Below are 24,573 nucleotides of genomic sequence, written 5' to 3' on the forward strand. Positions count from 1 at the left end.
AACGCATGCGTTTTTTGCGGCAAAAAAAACTATTGATGTCTATGTAAACGCATGCGTTTTTAAGCACATGCGTTTGTTTGCATTAAAAACGCATGCGTTTTTATAAAAAAAAACAGAAAACACACTGATATGCCACCCCCCACCATAAAGGTGATAAAGGGATCCTAACCCTAACCCTAAAGGGATCCTAACCCTAACCCTAACCCTAAAGGGATCCTAACCCTATCCCTAACCCTAACCCTACCCCTAACCCTAAAGGGATCCTAACCCTACCCCTAACCCTAACCCCTTTAGGGTTAGGATCCCTTTAGGCTTAGGGTTAGGGTTAGGATCCCTTTAGGGTTAGGGTTATGATCCCTAACCCTACCCCTAACCCTAACTATTTCTGTTTATAGTGGGTTTTTACTTTATTTTGATGATTGGCAGCTGTCACACATTTCTCAGCATGCGTTTAAAAAACGCAAACGCATGAAAAAACGCATGTAAACGCGTCAAAACGCCGCGTTTTTTTCACCACATGCAAAAACGCATGCGTCAAAAAACGCAGCGTTTGCACGCGTTTACATGCGTTTTTTCACCATGCGTTTTTTTTTTAAACGCAAGCGTTTTGAAACGCAAGTGTGAAACCAGCCTAATTCTATTAACCTTCTGGCTCTTGCTGAAACCTGTATTCAGCAGTTGAATACCACCGCTGTTTGCTGCACTCTCATATGGTGCCCTACATTTTTCTCATACCTCGAGACCTGACAACAAACCAGGTGGAGATGTTCGTGTCATGACTCATTTTGTGGCAGTCGTGACAGCTCTGGTTCTGCTTTAATTCAAATGTTTTCTTTTACTTTTGGGCCAGCAAGGTTTAATGTCAGTTTCCTTGCTGGCAGCTGCTGTGTTTACTGGTGAGCTGGTGTGGGTAGTGACCACTCCCATCATCCTTTAAATAGTCACCTGACGCATCAGCTGACTGGTGATGATAGATTTTTCTATGTAGAGCATCCTTGCAGTTGCAGCTCTCTGGTGTCAGCACGGAATCTGCTTCTTCTGTGGATTTCGGGGTCCTGTTTCCGTATCCTCTGCGGTGTGGAGCTTGGCAGCGGAGTCTGAAGCTAAGTTTTGTGTATTTACCTTGTCTCTCTCCTGCTTGTAACTATCACCTGTGTTTGCACTGGTAAGGCTAGTGCCCTTGCCGTCCAGTGCACTAGCCAGAGCATTGTGATGTGAGTTAGGGACGAGGTATGTGATGGCGGCGGGTGGAAGGTGCCACTTTTGGCATTAGGGGAGTGTAGGGACAGTCTCAGGTTGGAGCTCAGGAGATGTCCCATCCTTTGTTTCCTATTGTTAGGGCCTTCCTCTCCCCTTTACCATCCCGTGTGTGTTGTGCCGTCCACTCCCTGTTGGGCCAGGACAGTTAGTCTGCTCCTTTCAACAAAATCTACTTTTTAGGTTATCTTCCCCTAGTACCCTCACTTATCTTCCCTTATTTTGAGGTCCACACTGTCATATTTTTCCGGCCCTTCCCCCAGCGAGTGATGGTTGTGTATCACCTCCTGGGCCCCTCACATCAGTTGCTGGATCACTTTGCCACTGGGCTTCCACATTTTCTATCCTGTGACATCCTCATTCTCATCATGGCGAACTTTAACATCCTCTTTGGTGATCCCCTCTCCCCATCTTCCACTTATCATCATTCTCTAACCTCCTTTTTCAGCCTTTCACAGCTTACTAAGTCTCCTACGCATGACGACGGAAATATGCTGGACCTGGTCTTCTCCCAGCTCTGCTCAAATCATGATTTTACAAATGCCTCTCTCTCTTTCTCACCACAACCTTCTTTCACTTTCTGTCACCCCACTCAGGACATCCTCATTTTCAATACTTATAGAAATATAAATGCTACTAATACTCAGAAATTTATGAAGAATTTGCCGTCATCATTGGCCCCAATCTCCTCCCTCACATGTCCTGGATAAAGCTTCTTACACAGAAGAACAACTCTGCAAAGACGGCAACAACCTTACACATGCTGCAAATACATTTTCCACCAACCTCAGCGCTGATAATGTGGCCAATTATTTCAAAGAAAAAATTGGGAAAAAATTTCCTATCAGATGTTGTCAATCTCCTAATGTCATGCATCATCCTCCCTCCTGCGGTGAACCTAGCTCACTTTCTGTTTTTGAACCAGTCATGGAAGAAGAAGTGACCAGGCTTCTTGCATATTCTCGCTCCACTACCTGCACCAGTGACCCTATTACCTCACATCTCCTCCATTCTCTTTCCCCAGCTGTTACCACTCACATAACTAAAATATTTAATCTCTCTCATCTGGTAGCTTTGACCTTTTCTTATCTTTAACTCGGCAAAAGCTCTTACTGTTGCTCTTATTCATTCTTGTTTAGACTAGTGCAAGTCTCTACTAATTGGTTTCCCTCTTGCCAAACTCTCCTCTCTCCAATCCATCCTGGTTGCCCATCCTCTACAGAGTTCAATATAACTTAACACTCTCACACATAAAGCACATAAGGTGGTTCAGCACCACCCTACATCTGCTCATTCTCAGTTTTTAGAATGGTGTCACTTCTTTATATTTTATATGACATAGGCCCCTCAAAATCACTTAAAATGTGATGTCCCTGAAAAAAATGGTTTTGTAAATATTGATGGAAAAATAAGAAATAGTTGATAAACTTTTAACCCATCTAACTTCCTAACAGAAAAATATGAAAAAAATGATGCAGATGTAAAGTAGACATGTGATGATAAATGTTATTTATTAATTATTTTGTGTGACATAACGCTCTAGCTGAAAGGCATAAAAATTAACCCCTTCATGACCTTGGGATTTTTCGTTTTTCCGTGTTCGTTTTTCACTCCCCTCCTTCCCAGAGCCATAACTTTTTTATTTTTCCGTGAATTTGGCCATGTGAGGGCTTATTTTTTGCGGGACGAGTTGTACTTTTGAACGACATCATTGGTTTTAGCATGTCGAGTACTAGAAAACGGGAAAAAAATTCCAAGTGCGGTGAAATTGCAAAAAAAGTGCAATCCCACACTTGTTGTTTGTTTGGCTTTTTTGCTAGGTTCACTAAATGCTAAAACTGACCTGCCATTATAATTCTCCAGGTCAGTACGAGTTCATAGACGCCTAACATGACTCGGTTATTTTTTATCTAAGTGGTGAAAAAAAATTCCAAACTTTGCTAAAAAAATTTAAAAAAAATTGCGCCATTTTCTGATACTCGTAGGGTCTCCACTTTTCGTGATCTGGGGTCGGTTGAGGGCTTATTTTTTGCGTGCCAAGCTGGCGTTTTTAATGATAGCATTTTGGTGCAGATACGTTCTTTTGATCGCCCGTTATTGCATTTTAATGCAATGTCGCGGTGACCTAAAAAACGTAATTCTGGCGTTTCTAATTTTTTTCTCGCTACGCCGTTTAGCGATCAGGTTAATGCTTTTTTTTAATTGATAGATCGGGCGATTCTGAGCGCGGCGATACCAAATATGTGTAGATTTGATTTTTTTTTTTTATTGATTTATTTTGATTGGGGCGAAAGGGGGGTGATTTAAACTTTTATATTTTTTTTATTTTTTTCACATTTTTTTTAAACTTTTTTTTTTTACTTTTGCCATGCTTCAATAGCCTCCATGGGAGGCTAGAAGCAGGCAAAACGCGATCGGCTCTGCTACATAGCAGCGATCTGCTGATCGCTGCTATGTAGCAGAAATGGAGGTGTGCTGTGAGCGCCGACCACAGGGTGGCGCTCACAGTCACCGGTCATCAGTAACCATAGAGGTCTCTAGGACCTCTATGGTTACCATTTAGACGCATCTCCGACCCCCGATCATGTGACGGGGGTCGGCGATGACGTCATTTCCGGCCGCCCGGCCGGAAGCGGTAGTTGAATGCCGCTGTCTGCGTTTGACAGCGGCATTTAACTAGTTAATAGGTGCGGGCAGATCGCGATTCTTCAAAACAGCTGACATGTCCCGGCTTTGATGCGGGCTCCCCGCGGAGCCCTGCATCAAAGCAGGGGATCTGACCTCGGACGTACTATCCCGTCCGAGGTCAGATAGGGGTTAAGAGTTAGAAAACTGTGAAATTTTCGCCATAGTTCCGATATTTTCAGAATAAAAGCAATTGATATTGATCAAATTTTACAACTATCATGCACTACAGTATGTCACAAAAAAACAGTCTCGGAATCACTGGGATCCGTTGAATCGTTCTACAGTTATTACTACATAAAATTGTAAAATTTAGCTATGTCAGGACGGTGAAGGCAGGCAGCAGGGTGAAGGAGTTAAATTGATTTAAGAAAAAAAAATTATAGTAACATAGTTAGTAAGGCCGAAAAAAGACATTTGTCCATCCAGTTCAGCCTATATTCCATCATAATAAATCCCCAGATCTATGTCCTTCTACAGAACCTAATAATTGTATGATACAATATTGTTCTGCTCCAGGAAGACATCCAGGCCTCTCTTGAACCCCTCGACTGAGTTCGCCATCACCACCTCCTCAGGCAAGCAATTCCAGATTCTCACTGCCCTAACAGTAAAGAATCCTCTTCTATGTTGGTGGAAAAACCTTCTCTCCTCCAGACGCAAAGAAAGCCCCCTTGTGCCCGTCACCTTCCTTGGTATAAACAGATCCTCAGCGAGATATTTGTATTGTCCCCTTATATACTTATACATGGTTATTAGAAAGCCCCTCAATCGTCTTTTTTCTAGACTAAATAATCCTAATTTCGCTAATCTATCTGGGTGTTGTAGTTCTCCCATCCCCTTTATTAATTTTGTTGCCCTCCTTTGTACTCTCTCTAGTTCCATTATATCCTTCCTGAGCACCGGTGCCCAAAACTGGAAACACTATTCCATGTGCGGTCTAACTAGGGATTTGTACAGAGGCAGTATAATGCTCTCATCATGTGTATCCAGACCTCTCTTAACCCCTTCATGACCCAGCCTATTTTGACCTTAAAGACCTTGCCGTTTTTTTGCAATTCTGACCAGTGTCCCTTTATGAGGTAATAACTCAGGAACGCTTCAACGGATCCTAGCGGTTCTGAGACTGTTTTTTCGTGACATATTGGGCTTCATGTTAGTGGTAAATATAGGTCAATAAATTCTGCGTTTATTTGTGATAAAAAAGGAAATTTGGCGAAAATTTTGAAAATTTCGCAATTTTCACATTTTGAATTTTTATTCTGTTAAACCAGAGAGATATGTGACACAAAATAGTTAATAAATAACATTTCCCACATGTTTACTTTACATCAGCACAATTTTGGAAACAAAATTTTTTTTGTTAGGAAGTTATAAGGGTTAAAATTTGACCAGCGATTTGTCATTTTTACAACGAAATTTACAAAACCATTTTTTTTAGGGACCACCTCACATTTGAAGTCAGTTTGAGGGGTCTATATGGCTGAAAATACCCAAAAGTGACACCATTCTAAAAACTGCACCCCTCAAGGTACTCAAAACCACATTCAAGAAGTTTATTAACCCTTCAGGTGCTTCACAGCAGCAGAAGCAACAAGGAAGGAAAAAATGAACATTTAACTTTTTAGTCACAAAAATTATCTTTTAGCAACAATTTTTTTATTTTCCCAATGGTAAAAGGAGAAACTGAACCACGAAAGTTGTTGTCCAATTTGTCCTGAGTACGCTGATACCCCATATGTGGGGGTAAACCACTGTTTGGGCGCACGGCAGGGCTTGGAAGGGAAGGAGCGCCATTTGACTTTTTGAATCAAAAATTGGCTCCACTCATTAGCGGACACCATGTCACGTTTGGAGAGCCCCCGTGTGCCTAAAAATTGGAGCTCCCCCACAAGTGACCCCATTTTGGAAACTAGACCCCCCAAGGCACTTATCTAGATGCATAGTGAGCACTTTGAACCCCCAGGTGCTTCACAAATTGATCCGTAAAAATGAAAAAGTACTTTTTTTTCACAAAAAAATTCTTTTAGCCTCAATTTTTTCATTTTCACATGGGCAACAGGATAAAATGGATCCTAAAATGTGTTGGGCAATTTCTCCTGAGTACACCAATACCTCACATGTGGGGGTAAACCACTGTTTGGGCACATGGTAAGGCTCGGAAGGGAAGGAGCGCCATTTGACTTTTTGAATGAAAAATTATTTCCATCGTTAGCGGACACCATGTCGCGTTTGGATAGCTCCTGTGTGCCTAAACATTGGCGCTCCCCCACAAGTGACCCCATTTTGGAAACTAGACCCCCCAAGGAACTTATTTAGATGCCTAGTGAGCACTTTAAACCCTCAGATGCTTCACAAATTGATCTGTAAAAATGAAAAAGTACTTTTTTTTCACAAAAAAATTCTTTTCGCCTCAATTTTTTCATTTTCACATGGGCAGTAGGATAAAATGGATCATAAAATTTGTTGGGCAATTTCTCCCGAGTACGCCGATACCTCATATGTGGGGGTAAACCACTGTTTGGGCACTCGGCAGGGCTCGGAAGGGAAGGCGCGCCATTTGACTTTTTGAATGGAAAATTAGCTCCAATTGTTAGCGGACACCATGTCGCGTTTGGAGAGCCCCTGTGTGCCTAAACATTGGAGCTCCCCCACAAGTGACCCCATTTTGGAAACTAGACCCCCCAAGGAACTTATCTAGATGCACATTGAGCACTTTAAACCCCCAGGTGCTTCACAGAAGTTTATAACGCAGAGCCATGAAAATAAAAAATAATTTTTCTTTCCTCAAAAATGATTTTTTAGCCTGGAATTTCCTATTTTGACAAGGATAATAGGAGAAATTGGACCCCAAATATTGTTGTCCAGTTTGTCCTGAGTACGCTGATACCCCATATGTGGGGGTAAACCACTGTTTGGGCGCACGGCAGGGCTCGGAAGGGATGGCATGCCATTTGGCTTTTTAAATGGAAAATTAGCTCCAATCATTAGCGGACACCATGTCACGTTTGGAGAGCCCCTGTGTGCCTAAACATTGGAGATCCCCCAGAAATGACCCAATTTTGGAAACTAGACCCCCAAAGGAACTAATCTAGATGTGTGGTGAGGACTTTGAACCCCCAAGTGCTTCACAGAAGTTTATAACGCAGAGCCATGAAAATAAAAAAAAAAATTATTTTCTCAAAAATGATCTTTTAGCCTGCAATATTTTATTTTCCCAAGGGTAACAGGAGAAATTTGACCCCAAAAGTTGTTGTCCAGTTTCTCCTGAGTACGCTGATACCCCATATGTGGGGGTAAATCACTGTTTGGGCACATGCCGGGGCTCGGAAGTGAAGTAGTGACGTTTTGAAATGCAGACTTTGATGGAATGCTTTGTGGGCGTCACGTTGCGTTTGCAGAGCCCCTGATGTGGCTTAACAGTAGAAACCCCCCACAAGTGACCCCATTTTGGAAACTAGACCCCCAAAGGAACTTATCTAGATGTGTGGTGAGCACTTTGAACCCCCAAGTGCTTCATAGAAGTTTATAATGCAGAGCCGTGAAAATAATAAATACGTTTTCTTTCCTCAAAAATAATTATTTAGCCCAGAATTTTTTATTTTCCCAAGGGTAACAGGAGAAATTTGACCCCAAAAGTTGTTGTCCAGTTTCTCCTGAGTACGCTGATACCCCATGTGTGGGGGTAAACCACTGTTTGGGCACACGTCGGGGCTCAGAAGGGAAGTAGTGACTTTTGAAATGCAGACTTTGATGGAATGGTCTGCGGGCGTCACATTGCGTTTGCAGAGCCCCTGGTGTGCCTAAACAGTAGAAACCCCCCACGAGTGACCCCATTTTAGAAACTAGACCCCCCAAGGAACTTATCTAGATATGTGGTGAGCACTTTGAACCCCCAAGTGCTTCACAGACGTTTACAACGCAGAGCCGTGAAAATAAAAAATCATTTTTCTTTCCTCAAAAATGATGTTTTAGCAAGCAATTTTTTATTTTCTCAAGGGTAACAGGAGAAATTGGACCCCAGTAATTGTTGCGCAGTTTATCCTGAGAACACTGATACCCCATATGTGGGGGTAAACCACTGTTTGGGCACACTTCAGGGCTCGGAAGTGAGGGAGCACCATTTGACTTTTTGAATACGAGATTGGCTGGAATCAATGGTGGCGCCATGTTGCGTTTGGAGACCCCTGATGTGCCTAAACAGTGGTAACCCCTCAATTCTACCTCCAACACTAACCCCCCCACACCCCTAACCCTAATCCCAACTGTAGCCATAACCCTAATCACAACCCTAACCACAACCCTAATTCCAACCCTAACCCTAAGGCTATGTGCCCACGTTGCGGATTCGTGTGAGATATTTCCGCACCATTTTTGAAAAATCCGCGGGTAAAAGGCACTGCGTTTTACCTGCGGATTTTCCGCGGATTTCCAGTGTTTTTTGTGCGGATTTCACCTGCGGATTCCTATTGAGGAACAGGTGTAAAAAGCCGCGGAATCCGCACAAAGAATTGACATGCTGCGGAAAATACAACGCAGCGTTTCCGCGCGGTATTTTCTGCACCATGGGCACAGCGGATTTGGTTTTTCATATGTTTACATGGTACTGTAAACCTGATGGAATACTGCTGCGAATCCGCAGCGGCCAATCCGCAGCCAAATCCGCACCGTGTGAACATAGCCTAATTCTAAAGGTATGTGCACACGCTGCGGAAAACGCTGCAGATCCGCAGCAGTTTCCCATGAGTTTACAGTTCAATGTAAACCTACGGGAAACAAAAATCGCTGTACACATGCTGCGGAAAAGCTGCACGGAAACGCAGCGGTTTACATTCCGCAGCATGTCACTTCTTTGTGCGGATTCCGCAGCGGTTTTACAACTGCTCAAATAGAAAATCGCAATTGTAAAACCGCTGTGAAATGCGCAGAAAAAACGCGGTAAATCCGCCATAAATCCGCAGCGGTTTAGCACTGCGGATTTATCAAATCCGCAGCGGAAAAATCCGCAGAGGACCAGAATACGTGTGCACATACCGAAACCCTAACCCTAGCCCTAACCCTACCCCTAACCCTAGCCCTACCCCTAACCCTTGCCCTAGCCCTAACCCTAGCCCTAACCCTAACCCTAACCCTAGCCCTACCCCTAACCCTACCCCTAGCCCTAACCCTAGCCCTAACCCTAACCCTACCCCTAGCCCTAACCCTAACCCTACCCCTAACCCTACCCCTAACCCTAACCCTAACCCTACCCCTAACCCTAACCCTATTCTAACATTAGTGGAAAAAAAAAATTTTCTTTATTTTTTTATTGTCCCTACCTATGGGGGTGACAAAGGGGGGGGGGGTCATGTATTATTTTTTTTATTTTGATCACTGAGATGTAATCTATCTCAGTGATCAAAATACACTTTGGAACGAATCTGCCGGCAGGCAGATTCGGCGGGCGCACTGCGTATGCGCCCGCCATTTTGGAAGATGGCGGCGCCCAGGGAGAAGACGGACGGGACCCCGGCTGGATCGGTAAGTATGATGGGGTGGGGGGGACCACGGGGGGGGGATCGGAGCACGGGGGGGGGATCGGAGCACGGGGGGGGGATCGGAGCGCGGCAGGCGTGGAACGGAGCACGGGGGGGCTGGAACGGAGCATGGGGGGGTGGAACGGAGCACGGGGGGTGGAACTGAATGCAGGGGGGGGTGATTGGAGCACGGGGGGGTGATTGGAGCGGACAAGAGCACGGGGGGGAGCGGAGCACTGGATGGAGGGGAGCCGGAGCAGTGTACCGGCCAGATCGGGGGGCTGGGGGGGCGATCGGTGGGGTGGGGTGGGGGCACACTAGTATTTCCAGCCATGGCCGATGATATTGCAGCATCGGCCATGGCTGGATTGTAATATTTCACCCGTTATAATGGGTGAAATATTACAAATCGCTCTGATTGGCAGTTTCACTTTCAACAGCCAATCAGAGCGATCGTAGCCACGAGGGGGTGAAGCCACCCCCCCTGGGCTAAACTACCACTCCCCCTGTCCCTGCAGATCGGGTGAAATGGGAGTTAACCCTTTCACCCGATCTGCAGGGACGCGATCTTTCTGTGACACAGCATATGCGTCACAGGTCGAATTGGCACCGACTTTCATGACGCATACGCTGTGTCACAGGTCGGGAAGGGGTTAATGCACCCCATGATCCTGTTTGCCTTGGCAGCTGCTGCCTGGCACTGGCTGCTCCAGGTAAGTTTATCATTAACTAGGATCCCCAAGTCCTTCTCCCTGTCAGATTTACCCAGTGGTTTCCCATTCAGTGTGTAATGGTGATATTGATTCCTTCTTCCCATGTGTATAACCTTACATTTATCATTGTTAAACCTCATCTGCCACCTTTCAGCCCAAGTTTCCAACTTATCCAGATCCATCTGTAGCAGAATACTATCTTCTCTTGTATTAACTGCTTTACATAGTTTTGTATCATCTGCAAATATCGATATTTTACTGTGTAAACCTTCTACCAGATCATTAATGAATATGTTGAAGAGAACAGGTCCCAATACTGACCCCTGCGGTACCCCACTGGTCACAGCGACCCAGTTAGAGACTATACCATTTATAACCACCCTCTGCTTTCTGTCACTAAGCCAGTTACTAACCCATTTACACACATTTTCCCCCAGACCAAGCATTCTCATTTTGTGTACCAACCTCTTGTGCGGCACGGTATCAAACGCTTTGGAAAAATCGAGATATACCACGTCCAATGACTCACCGTGGTCCAGCCTATAGCTTACCTCTTCATAAAAACTGATTAGATTGGTTTGACAGGAGCGATTTCTCATAAACCCATGCTGAAAAGTGTATTCTCCGTAATTCTTTTTTTTTAAGCATCAGAATAGTGTAATTTTTATCCTGAAAATTTATGGGAAAATCTTCAAACTTTTTTTTTTAATCAGGAAAGTTCAACTTGAAAGTACAGTATGTATGTAATTGTCATACAAAAAAGAAAATTGATGACTAAATGGGTTTGTGGGCTGCAAAAGATGTGTGAGAACCTAAAATCTCATTCTACTTCTGTATTTCAATATTCTAGAAAATAAGAAACAGACATCATTGACGGGTTACTAAAATGTTTTGTTTTTCTTTTAGATGAGCCTCCATGCACCTGCCCCATGTGCAGCTCACTCAGAGAGGATTGTGTTCCTGCTTCAGAGCTGATCCAACTTTCCAGGGACATAGGTGGTACTTACCTAGAAATACATGTGTTTCACTGCACCTATGTTGAGACATTCTTTGAACCACTGGTACGTTCGCAGTGTATAGTTTTACAAAATTTTTACTTTTGTGACCGAGTGGACGACTCACTAGAAGGAGAATACTGATCCATTTTGCTCCCTCATAGAACTTCTGTATTTGAGAAAAAAACATTACAGGGCACTGAGTGAAATAAAGAAACATTTCAAACAGAACTCGGTGCAGTTAGTTTTAATCACAAAGTTAATTACAATAGAGTTCCAGAAAACTATTCTCAGTCTAATGTCTGGACAGACCCAGAAAAGGACCCCTGGGCAGTGAGGTCTGTGGGCTATTTCTACTCTACTCTACTATTTTTTTGTTTTGCTTACTTAGTGTGTAATCTTTTTATTAAAATTATTTACTGGTTCCCTACTGCCAATTTTGCACTGTTTTAACAGCAGGAAATTATCACTTGATGATGACTAGTAAACCTGTTCTCATGTAGTCTTCCATATTTATGAGCTTTCTATAATTTCATCCCCATCACTGATTGGCAGATTTCTGCCTATGCACAGTGTACATAGAAAGATGTCAATTAGTGCTGTCGGCGGGGATTATGCAGAGCTTAGCATTCAGAGATCTGGCAGATTTGAAGCAGATAAAACATTTATTTTATTAAAACTGCATCAAGCAGCCAGTAAGGGATACTGTATAGTTATATGAAAAAGTTTGGGCACCCCTATTAATCTTAAGCTTAATGTTTTATAAAAAATTGTTTTTTTTGCAACAGCTATTTCAGTTTCATATATCTAATAACTCTTGGACACAGTAATGTTTCTGCCTTGAAATGAGGTTTATTGTACTAACAGAAAATGTGCAATCTGCATTCAAACAAAATTTGACAGGTGCATAAGTATGGGCACCCTTATCATTTTCTTGTTTTAAATACTCCTACCTACTTTTTACTGACTTACTAAAGAACTTTTTTTGGTTTTCTAACCTCATTGAGCTTTGAAATTCATAGCCAGGTGTATGCAATCATGAGAAAAGCTACTTAAAGTGGCCACTTGCAAGTTGTTCTCCTGTTTGAATCTCCTCTGAGGAGTGGCATCATGGGCTCCTCAAAACAATTGTGTAATGATCTGAAAACAAAGATTATTCAACATAGTTGTTCAGGGGAAGGATACAAAAAGCTGTCTCAGAGATTTAACCTGTCAATTTCCACGGTGAGGAACATAGTAAGGAAATGGAAGAACACAGGTACAGTTCTTGTTAAGGCCAGAAGTGGCAGGCCAAGAAAAACAGCAGAAAGGCAGAGAAGAATGGTGAGACCAGTCAAGGACAATCCTCAGACCAACTCCAGAGAGCTGCAGCATCAACTTGCTGCAGATGGTGTCACTGTGCATCGGTCAACTATACAACGCACTTTGCACAAGGAGAAGCTGTATGGGAGAGTGATGCGAAAGAAGCCGTTTCTGCAAGCACGCCACAAACAGAGTCGGCTGAGGTATGCAAAAGCACATTTGGAGAAGCAAATTTCTTTTTGGAAGAAGGTCCTGTGGACTGATGAAACCAAGATTGAGTTGTTTGGTCACACAAAAAGGCATTATGCATGGCGGCCAAAAAAACATAGCATTCCAAGAAAAACACTTGTTACCCACAGTAAAATTTGGTGCAGGTTCCATCATGCTTTGGGGCTGTGTGGCCAATGCCGGCATCGGGAATCTTGTTAAAGTTGAGGGACGCATGGATTCCTCTCAGTATCAGCAGATTCTTGACAATAATGTTCGTGAATCAGTGACAAAGTTGAAGTTACGCAGGGGATGGATCTTTCAGCAAGACAATGATCCAAATGACCGCTCCAAATCTACTCAGGCATTCATGCAGAGGAACAATTACACTGTTCTGGAATGGCCATCCCAGTCCCCAGACCTGAATATCATTGAACATCTGTGGGATCATTTGAAGAGGGCTGTCCATGCTCGGCGACCATCAAACTTAACTGAACTGGAATTGTTTTGTAAAGAGGAATGGTCAAAAATACCTTCATCCAGGATCCAGGAACTCATTAAAAGCTACAGGAAGCGACTAGAGGCTGTTATTTTTGCAAAAGGAGGATCTACTAAATATTAATGTCACTTTTCTGGTGGGGTGCCCATACTTATGCACCTGTCAAATTTTGTTTGAATGCAGATTGCACGTTTTCTGTTAGTACAATAAACCTCATTTCAAGGCAGAAACTTTACTGTGTCCAACAGTTATTAGATATATGAAACTGAAATAGCTGTTGCAAAAAAAACTATTTTTATAAAACATTAAGCTTAAGATTATTAGGGGTGCCCAAACTTTTTCATATAACTGTATATTGCTGGAATCAGGGTTTCTGTCCCATAATCATGTTGTTCTTAGGTGGGGTAGCAAAACCCTGTTGACAAATTTCCTTTAATGGCTATGGACATCTCTGACATGGAAAAAACAGATTACATGTCAGTAAAGTCATCTTTCAGATTTTTCTCTTCTGGGACTGTCTCTCACAACAATATTGGCTGAATTTGAGGTTTGTAGTATCCAGGATACTGCCGTCAATAGCTCGCTCATTTGACAGCACAGCTTCTATCCTGTACTTATTTGCTCTTCATGGACTTTCCTCATTATGTACAGCTGTTTTTCTGCCCTCCTTGAGACTAACTAATTTGTGCACAACTCTCTCCCCATCCCTGCTGTTCTTTCTAACAATAGGGGAAGGGGGAGGATAGAGGAGAGCGAATTATCTAAAGCAGGATCTCTACAGATTTGTAACATTTTTTGCACATCACTCAGCTTAGATGAAGGACTTAGGCCCCTTTCACACATCAGTTTTTTGCCGTCAGTCATAATACGTTGGCTCGATGGATCCATCGCAGATTGTGAAAAACTGATGCGACTGACTCGTTTTTTAGATGGATCCTACTAGCGGATCTGGCTAATTGGATCGGAGCATGTTCAGTTAAAAAAACTGTCCATTTACACAAAAAAAGTTACTTTGTTTGTTGTCTCCGGCCGCCGGACATACAATTTTTAATGGATCCGACAAATGACGGATGAAACGTGAGGCCATCCGTCGCTAATACAAGACTATGAGAAAAAAAACGGATCCAGCATCACCAGTCGCCGGATCCATTTTTTTCAAAATTCGACGGATTGCGACTGATAGCAAAAAATGGATGTGTGAAAGGGGCCTTACAGACACTCTGCCGCAAAATGGTGGAACATTGTCATCAAGATGATTTAAAAAGGTGTTGAAATTTGCATTAGGAATCAAGTGACCAATACAGTTTTGAGTGAAGGTTTACATGTCCATCAGAACATTACATCCAGCACTGCAGACTTCAGACATGCATAAGTATGGTCTGTCCTTTCCAAAGAACATGTCTCGCAGACTAATAGAACACAACCTAAAGCACGCAGAGCCCCAAATCAACATTTGTAAGCAAATTTCTAACCAAATTGTTAGCAAATGATTTGCAGAGATAACTTGATCTATCCTTGAAATACACTTTAGCCAATTATGGTAATGAGTGCATACTCAATAGCACACAGAAAAGCATGATGGCTGTCAGGTGGAATGCTGTCAAGTTGCTATAATCATGGCACCCGTGGTGCAATCAAGGAGACAGTTTTTTTGAAAATTCAGCTTTTAGCATTCATATAGACAGAAGTGTACTACGGGGTGTTATCTATTTTCTGTGCATTGGATCTTTTGCGTAACACAGAGCAACAGAAAACTATCCTGAGTGCCATCGACATATTACTCTCTATTAGTGATGAGCGAGTATACTCGTTACTCTGGTTTTCCAGAGCGCGCTCGGGTGATCTCCCAGTAATTGTTAGTGCTCGGAGACTTCGTTTTTGTTGACGTCACGGCTGTGCTCTGCTTTACGGCCGGCGCTGACACAGTCAGTGAAGGAAGCTGACGGCGGGGGACGTGACAGACATCGGAATGTGAGTATGTACTTTTTTTTTTTTTTACTTTTGCAATGGTAACCAGGGTAAATATCGGGTTACTAAGCGCGGCCCTGCACTTAGTAACCCGATATTTACCCTGGTTACCAGTGAACACATCGCTGGATCGGCGTCACACACGCCGATCCAGCGATGACAGCGGGTGATCAGCGACCAAAAAAAGGTCCTGATCATTCCCCAACGACCAACGATCTCCCAGCAGGGGCCTGATCATTGGTCGCTGTCACACATAACGAGATCGTTAGCGGGATCGTTGCTACGTCACAAAAAGCGTGACGTTGCAACGATATCGTTAACGAAATCGTTATGTGTGAAGGTACCTTAAGGCCCATATGTAAAACCTCATAATCAATCAATCAATCAATCAATGTGCCTTATTCATCTCTAGTAAGAAGGGTATCTTCATAGTAAGAAACTTCTCCCAAATGTCACCATGATTGTCTTTTACTTTGATTTGCAGCTGGAATACTTTGTAAGGCAGACTATGAACAGGAAATCAGCTGTAACTAAAAGAAAAAAGAAGAATCTAGACCTTAAGGTTTATCCTCCCAAACTGCGGCAACCTGGTAAAGTATCTATTTTAGTTTGGAGTCACACTACCGGAGAATATGGCCGAGTACTATGCGAGAAAACATTGCATAGCACTCGGATAAGTGTTAATCTCACGTCAGTGTTTATTTTTCCAGGCGTGTTTGGCCGAGACTCGCCAATGCAAGACTATGGGTGTGATAAAAATAATCGCACAGCACTCGGACCAATTTTTACGCACCGGTCTCTTTTAAAAAGCCGGCAATTCATGTGCCGCATACAATAAAATCATAGAGCAACAGGTTAGAATAGAACAAAAATATATACACATAGAATACATAGATATATAGAGGTCAGTGACACACACATACAGTGGGGGAAATAAGTATTTGATACCTTGCTGATTTTGTTTGCGCACTGACAAACACATGAGCATTCTATAATTTTAAGGGTAGGTTAATTTTAACATTGAGAGATAGAATATCAAAAATAAAATCCAGAAAATCACATTGTATAAACTTTATATAAATTTATTTGCATATAGCATTGAGAAATAAGTATTTGATCCTCTACCAACCATTAAGAGTAAAATTCTGGCTCCTATAGACCAGTTATATGCTCCTAATCAACACATTGTTACCTGCATTAAAGACAGCTGTCTTACATAGTCACCTTTTATAAAAGACTCCTGTCCACAGACTCAATTAATCAGTCAGACTGTAACCTCCACAACATGGGCAAGACCAAAGAGACATCAGGGACAAGATCATAGACCTGCACAAAGCTGGAATGGCTGATCGGGAGTAGTAGTCTGCCCCATCTTTAATCTTCAGTCTTGCACTTTACAGCATCTAAGGTATCTCAGAAATCAGTTATTGGTCTATGAATGGTATTTTTTTGTTTTATCTTTTTAAATCTGCTATATGGTTCCAAAGATATGGGTCTTTTTATTTAGTGCTAATTTGTATGGTCTTTACAAGGGGGCATGGCTCACATGATCCTCTGGGGTGTGTCTTTAGACTGCTCTGCATTATTCTGTGAGTACCATCTCCCTTGGTAAAGACCATAAAATTGGCACGGACTAAAGAGGCCCATATCTCTGAAACTATATGGCAGATTTTTTTTAAGTAAATACTCAAGGGGGCAGCAGGAAGGAACTAAGAGCTAAAACTGCTCACATTTTGTTTGTTGACAGGTCATCCTTAACAGTCTGGGCTTGCAGCTCAGTCCCATTCATTTAAATGAGACTGACCGGCAATAAAGGGTTCGGTCAAAGAAAATGTGGTACTGTTTCTGAGAAAATCTGACCATTAATATTCCAATTAAGGCCACGGTCACACTTTAAGTATTTGGTCAGTATTTTACCTCCGTATCTGTAAGCCAAAACCAGGAGTGGGTGATAAATACACAAGTGGTGATGTGTTTCTATTATACTTTTCCTTTGATTGCTCCTCTCCTGGTTTTGGCTTACAAATACTGAGGTAAAATACTGATCAAATACTGAATGTGTGAACGTGCCCTAAAGCAGTGTCCCACACAAAAGAAATATTATTTACCAGACGAACTGATGTTACTTATAAGCTCTGTGTATTATTTTTTGACAGAAAAGATGCCTGCCTTGAACGATGAGCCCTCGCGATATATTACTGATATTAAAAAGCTGCTGGATCACTGCCAGTGCGTGGATGTGGTCTTCTGCACTGCTGACTTGAGTCCGATATCTGCTGCTCATAGAGTCGTGCTATCTAGTGTGAGCTCCGTATTTAGGCTGCTGTTTGGTGTGACACCCATGAACGATGTGCCTGACTCCTGCTCACAAAAGTTAGTCCAAACCCTGTTCTCAGTGTATCAGGTGCCAGGAGTCTCTGCCAAGAAGTCTCCAGTAAGAGTCATTGTTAGAGACCCTCTCTTCCATAAATGTTTACCAGACATCCTTCAGTTCATTTACTCAGGTACCAGAGTTATCCATTTACATTTCTACTGATTATATATACTGTTATGGGTTTTTCTCATTATTGTAATAGCAATTTTGGACTTCTATGGAAACGTGGGTGGGAAAGTTGTACATTGGATGTACCCTGAGACTGGATTCACAAACACTGTTACAGGAGTATTGCCATCATAAGAATTTAAGGCATGTTCACAAAATATGTCATAAATACTCGACAGTTGATCCCTGTTTGCCTATTCGGGCTGGTGACTGTGACCATAGAAGTAGATTGGTGCCATGTTTGGAGTATGGGAGTTACGTATGTAAAGAGGGATGTGTGCCCCAGTGTTTATTGACTCCTGTTGGTAGAGCAGCTAGTCTGAATTGATGGATGGAGATTTGTCTTCCAACCTTTGTCTTGCGAAAAGTTGCTCAAAGATTTTACAAAATTTCAAACAGTTTTTTTTCCAGAATTCTGCCAAAATGTGTTAGTCAGATTGTACTGCAGAAGCAAAAGTGTAACCCTACTCTTACTGTATGAAACCTGGTCTTGTTGTACAGAAGTAGAACGTCAGCCTCCTCAATACAAAAAATGCTTTCCCATGTGAGGTGTTTTTCAATTGGAGGCGTTTGAAGGACTTTTCTGGTCACATGTTTCACATATTCCTACACCTAGCATACATTGTATGTACAGGAGAGCCGTGCTGTCTTTGAGGAAGGCTATACTGACAAGTGCAGGAGGAGAACGTGTAATACTTAAGTAATACTTAAGTAGCACAAAATCATGTTCCATCATAGTACACTTTAAAAAAAAACAGTGGCCAAGGCCAAGCCATTTAAGTAAACTGTTATTTCACTTCATAATTGTGTGTGATCCTATTTTTGCATATTTGTATCCACCATGTAACATCCTACAATAGACCTCAACTATCAACTGCCCATGAACTTTTCCTGAAAATTATTGCTGCAGTTTATGGAGTTTTGTTTTACTTTGATTTACCCTGATTTATGTTTAGGCATCTTAATGTAAGATCTCAGAAAACAAGGTTGACTATTATTAAGGATACAGCAAAAACAGTCAGAAAAGGCAGGATGAAAAGAATGTTTCTCACCAGTCTCAGTATCGCAGACAGGAAGAACTTAAGCCGCTTTAAATGCTTTCAGTCACAAACACAACTGTTCATCTCCAGCACACAACACACTCTAGTGTTACTGGTACAGACTTCCCAGGATTTACATCATTGAGACCAGCCACCTCGGTGACACATAGCTGGTGTCAACCGCTTTACCTGACAACTTCTTACAATATATATATATATATATATATATATATATATATATATATATATATATATATATATATATATATGTATATATATATATATATATATATATATATATATATATATATATATATATATACACTGATGAGCAAAAGGGTAACAATGTTTTGAACTTTTGACTTTCATGCTCCATATCTTACTCTTCTCTATAGCTTCGAACATGAGACTACCATGATTTTATGCACAATCATCTTGGCTGTCTCATGTATACATATTTGACTTGCAACTATTTAGCATATATTAGTTATGCAGATTCTTGTTATGTCACTGCATTGTTACTGTTTGGCTCCTAAAACTCTAAATTTAAATTTTTATTATTTTGAAAATGTACCTTTTGGCTTTAAATGCTGCCTGAATCCTTGGGCAGGCTCTAGATCAAATTCAAGTCTCGACCGATATCTGATCCCAGGTCTCTTCTAAACGTTCCTACAGATGGTGCATACTGGTCGACTCAGTTGGATATGTATACAGCTTGTTCTTCAACTCTACCAGAAAGTGTTTGATTGAGTTGAGGTCTAGGGACTGTGGGGGCTAATCCAGAACCTCTACTTCTCTGTCATTGATCCATTTCTTCGCCAATCTTGACGTATGTTTTGGGTCACTGTCCTGCTAGAACACAATGCTGTCCTTTTCATACCCATAATACTTAAGTGTACGAAGTAACTCATCTTGTAGGATACTCACATATAGCTCAGCATTAAGACCACCATCGATCCTGGTCAAGTATGCAACACCTTTGGCTGTGAAACAACCCCATATCATCAGGCTTCCTCCACCGAACTTGACAGTTCCTTCAAATTGTTGATCCATTAGGCCCTTTTTCCTTTGCTTCTTTCAGGCCCATTTGCACCCATGAGATTTCATCTCACTGTTCCAAATCACCCGTTTCCAATCTTCTACTGTCCACTTTTCGTACTTTTTTGCAAGCTTGACCCGATGCTTCTTATGACAATATTGAAGTTGAGGCTTCATCACCTTTTTTCGGTCCACCTTTTGAGACTTGTGTAATGTGCGTCGCATGGTGCTTGCCGTGTTTGTTGTGACAGAACTGATTGATCTTGTCAATGAGACCTTGATGGGACTTGTTGACTCCAATATTTTGCCTGGATGTCCACTTCTTGGTTTTTGAATGGATGGATGGACTTCACTTTGTATTCTTCCAACTGTCAAGGCACTCACACGATGCAGTTTGTCAATTTTCTTGGCTGAGAGACCGCTATCAATGAGCTGGATGATGCGGTTTCTCTTTTCTTGGGAAATCTTTTTCATGGCTGCTCCTTTATTCGAACAAGTGACCTTTCACTTGGGAATAAACCTAATAGCACACTGAGCTATTATGAAATGTGAGAACAGATTGTAATTTGCAGTACACAGGACTAAAAAGATTTTTCCATCGCCAGGAGCAACACTGTAACCATGAATTGACATCAGAAAAATCTGCATAACTATTTATACTAAATAGTTGCAAGTTAAATTTATGTATGAGATAGCCAAGATGATTGTCTATAAAATAATAGTAGTCTCGAAGCTGTAGTAGACAGTGAGATATGAAGCCTGAAAGTCAAAAGTTGAAAACCTTGTTATCTTTTTGCTTGTCAGTGTGTATGTGCAAAGTAGAGTATAGTATACATATAATATTAGTCTGTTTTCACTGGTGACTCTTGTAGCTATAACAATGCCTTGTTGATATAGGTGCCTCACAATGGCAACTGCTAGAACATCATCTTGAAGAAAAATTGAAAGATGCTGAAGAACTAGCACACGTGTCCCGCATAGTGCAAAGCATAATATATGAAACCGTAAGTGTTTTCTCATACATTTTCTCCTAAATGTTCTTATACTTTCTCAGCTCTGAAATTCCATTCACATGTTTAGTTATCGATCATATAAGTACTTTTAGCCATAAGTTTTCTAGAAACAAATACATGGCCTATCAAAGGACTGGACAGCTACATATACAGAACAAAAATTGCTTACTTGAACAGGAAACAGTTGTAGTACTATGTACAGCAATAATAACCAAAGACCCTATTTGTTGCACTACAGGGACCATTCTGTTTATATATTGATCTATCTGAACTCATTTAAGGGGCTACATGGTGACTTTGGCTACGACATCTGGTGTGCAACCAAAGTTTGCTAGGTGTCGCTGCTACGTCATAGCATCATACTAATGAATAGGATAGCATTGTGAACCTGAGAGTACTGCAACTGTGACAAGCGAGTCTCAAGAAGTTCCACCACTTCGGATATTTTTTTGCGAATTGCTTCTAAAAGTTGCATTACCCCTATTCACTTTTATTATTTTGAGATGTAGCCGGCTACTGGAATACAGCTCCTGATGTTTTGAGGCTTTACGTTTCCTGAAAATAGGAATAGAAGGAAACTAGAAGTAGGCTTGACTAGATTAGATGAGGTGATTTGCTGCAAATGTAAATTTAAGAACCATAAATATTACTGAAGGTTTAGGACTTTCACACACTGGTACTTTATTTCCTGTCCTGTCATTCAGCATTCAAAATTGAAGTCATTTGGTTTGGTTTCAGTATCCTAGAGCACCTTCAGCCAACTGCACCAAATTTTTAGACAGTAGGTGGAGTTTAACTGAAAGGGGGCATGGTTCTCAAATTGACCCAAATAAGAGTACACTTTTTACGGTGCAGCTAAAATATGTACATACAGTGGACACAGCTTATACCCATAAATGTATTATGTGCATGCAATGCATTTGCTCTACATACAGTACTATGCAAAAATTGTAGGCTGATGTGGAAAAATTCTGCAGAATAAGAATGCTATAAAATATAGAAGTGTTAGAAGTCTATTGTTACCAATTAAAAAATGTAAAGTGAGTGAACAAAAGAGAAATCTAAATCAAATCAATGTTTGGTGTGACCTCCCTTTGCCTTCAGATCAGCATCAATTCTTATAGGTACACTTGCATGTAAATTTTGGAGGAACTCCCAAACATTTTGAAATGACAACAGATCTTCTGTTTTTCTTATACTAAAAAAAATGAGTTGCGAAAGGGCTTTAGCCAGTAGAATTTAACACTGCTCACATGAAGACCTAAGGTGTACATAAGACATATGATGCATACTTTACATCTTATGATTTACCTTTCTGATGGATTTTCTCTAATCGATAGGGTACAGGTTCACACTGTCAGAAGCTATTGCCATTATGGGAATCTTTTGGATTCTTTTTTAACAACATGTCACTGGCAGATTTGCACTTCCAGGTACAAGGTACTGTAACGTATTATATTTGCATTTTATATTGTATTTCTATAAAGGTTTCCACTTGTTGGAGTAATGCTTCTCAACTCAGATTGTGCTGGAAAACCCAATAGACAGCTCTGCAGTTCCCTCTCAGAGGTTCCAATTATACTTATGCCCAATAGGCACTGGCAAGTGACAATTTCACACAGACACAAAGTTGTGTGGTTATGGCAAGGTCCATCCCGAAATAGCGAGCGCCCTTTACGTATTCAAATAAAAGTTAGCAAAGCATCCCATGTAGCCAGTTACTAACACCGTGTGGGCATTGGCCACCAATCAGAAATTGTAAAAACGAGTTATGTAGACATATAAAAACTATCTCATAAAAACATAATTTTATAATTTTATTTGATATGCATTTGAAAGAACATTATGTAAATAATCCAAAACCACACTAACTAGGAGTTAAAATCTGGTTTCGTAAATGGGATAACGGAGTACCTCAGATAAAAGAGGTCTATTATGGTTGCGATCACCATAGAAACTGTATGTTCTTCCATCTACTGAGATGACGATGCTCCTATATGGAAGAATCTGTTCAGAGTCCTCCCTGGGCTTCTTTTGAACCCCATTGGTTCTCCTGAAAAGTCTCCTAATGGAAAAACATTGTCTATTATTGTACATGGCGCTTGTCAATATGTAGTCTGTTTGGTATATTGTGATAGTAGTTGAGGCTACATTGTTCAAGGAGGAAATGCACCAAATAAGAAAATATTACCATTATTTGTGTAGTGCAGCTGTGTCCACGCTATGCAGTGATAAGGCAGTGACCCAGGAAAGTTAAAAAATAAACGTAGGTTTAATGTCCAAATACGTATAAACTAAAGAAACGGTACTCTCCGGATCACAGCCAGGAAACAAAACAGTCCATAAATGCGTCCGGTTGCCGAGGGCGACCGCACCACCGTATTACGCTGTAGGGTGCCAGTAGTTTGCTCCGCTGGGCTCTGTGTTCCCTCACACAGACAGAGCTCTTGCAAAGCTGTCTGCTCTACACCATGCAAATTCCACACTGACACACCCAAACCCTATACTGCAGGGTCTTTAAAGGGAAGGTACCGCGTTTGTAGGTCATTAATAAATCACTGTAATGTAGCATAACATGCTGCTATAAGGAAGTTTGAAATGCATGTGAAACAGATTTCATGTGTTATATGAGTTTAAAGAATGCACTGGGGGCTGACATCTTGGTTTTGTAGCTGTAGCAGGGCACTAACAGTGTCAGATTACGGCACCCCATGGACATAGGGTCCGCGCCGGTCTATTATCTCCTATCTGTAACATTGCAGCAGCATTAGCAGTGAGCTGGGCACGCCTCTGTGGGCTGCACAATTCACTGCTGTAGGTGTGACTAGCTGCCATTTTATTATAGCCCTGTGCTCTCTATCGCAGGACAGAAGAAGCCCTCACTGCTCCTCTGTACTCCAAGCAGGCACGTCCTCTGCTCCTCACATGCTGCCCTGTGTGATTCTCCTGCTGTGTCTCTGCCTCCCCCTCACACACAGTCCCTGTGATCTCTGGTAAGCTGCACTCACAGCCTGCAGAGAGGGAGGTGACACCTGGAGAGAGAGAGCAGGGCAGCTGACAGGACAGGGATTAAGGTGGGGGAAGGGGGATGGCAAGAATGTTATTCACAAAAAATGCTGCTGAGTCCATGGTGTTCTGCTCCTCTGTAACCAAGCTGTGCCTCTGATGCAGTAGATGCTGGTGATAGCAGGTCACAGGGCAGTCACACACAAAATGGTGCTGCCCTGTGATGCTACTCTTCATTCTTACTGTTAGCAGAAAAATTTGGGCAGTAACTGCTGACATCACCTTTTCCCTCCCCTTTTGGGTGGTCTAATATCCCTGGGGCAGAGCTGCTAAATCTTACTATAGCTGCTTGAGGTCTAAAACGGAAAATGCTCCCCCTAGTGGTAAATATGTATATTTGTAGAAAAATATATAATATTTTTCATATAGAAATGTTTGCAAACAGTGCAAACATTGCATTAATACATTTTAATTACTATTTTAAGCTTAATTTCACAAAAAAACAAAATACAAGAAAACTGGTGGCACCTTCCCTTTAACCACTTCCCGACCTGTGACACAATGTATGCGTCATGAAAGTCGGTGCCAATCCGACCTGTGACGCATATGCTGTGTCACAGAATGATTGCGTCCCTGCAGATCGGGTGAAAGGGTTAACTCCCATTTCACCCGATCTGCAGGGACAGGGGGAGTGGTAGTACTGCCCAGGGGGGTGGCTTCACCCCCCCGTGGCTACGATCGCTCTGATTGGCAGTTTCACTTTCAACAGCCAATCAGAGCGATTTGTAATAT

At 41.8% G+C, this 24,573-nt stretch overlaps 1 protein-coding gene across 2 annotated transcripts in view; it reads left to right on the plus strand.

Moving 5' to 3' along the window:
- The window catches only part of RHOBTB3 (Rho related BTB domain containing 3), a 153,436-nt gene that overhangs the window by 64,296 nt on the left and 64,567 nt on the right, over positions 1-24,573 (plus strand). For both annotated transcript variants that reach the window (XM_069751976.1, XM_069751983.1), the window contains 5 exons: positions 11,078-11,232; positions 15,627-15,732; positions 17,299-17,646; positions 20,660-20,766; positions 22,116-22,215. In XM_069751976.1, the coding sequence (XP_069608077.1) occupies positions 11,078-11,232; positions 15,627-15,732; positions 17,299-17,646; positions 20,660-20,766; positions 22,116-22,215 (816 nt within the window). The remainder of the gene's footprint in view (positions 1-11,077; positions 11,233-15,626; positions 15,733-17,298; positions 17,647-20,659; positions 20,767-22,115; positions 22,216-24,573) is intronic.

This window comes from Ranitomeya imitator, chromosome 1 (assembly GCF_032444005.1).
Source record: "Ranitomeya imitator isolate aRanImi1 chromosome 1, aRanImi1.pri, whole genome shotgun sequence".
NCBI classification, from domain to species: Eukaryota; Metazoa; Chordata; class Amphibia; order Anura; family Dendrobatidae; genus Ranitomeya; species Ranitomeya imitator.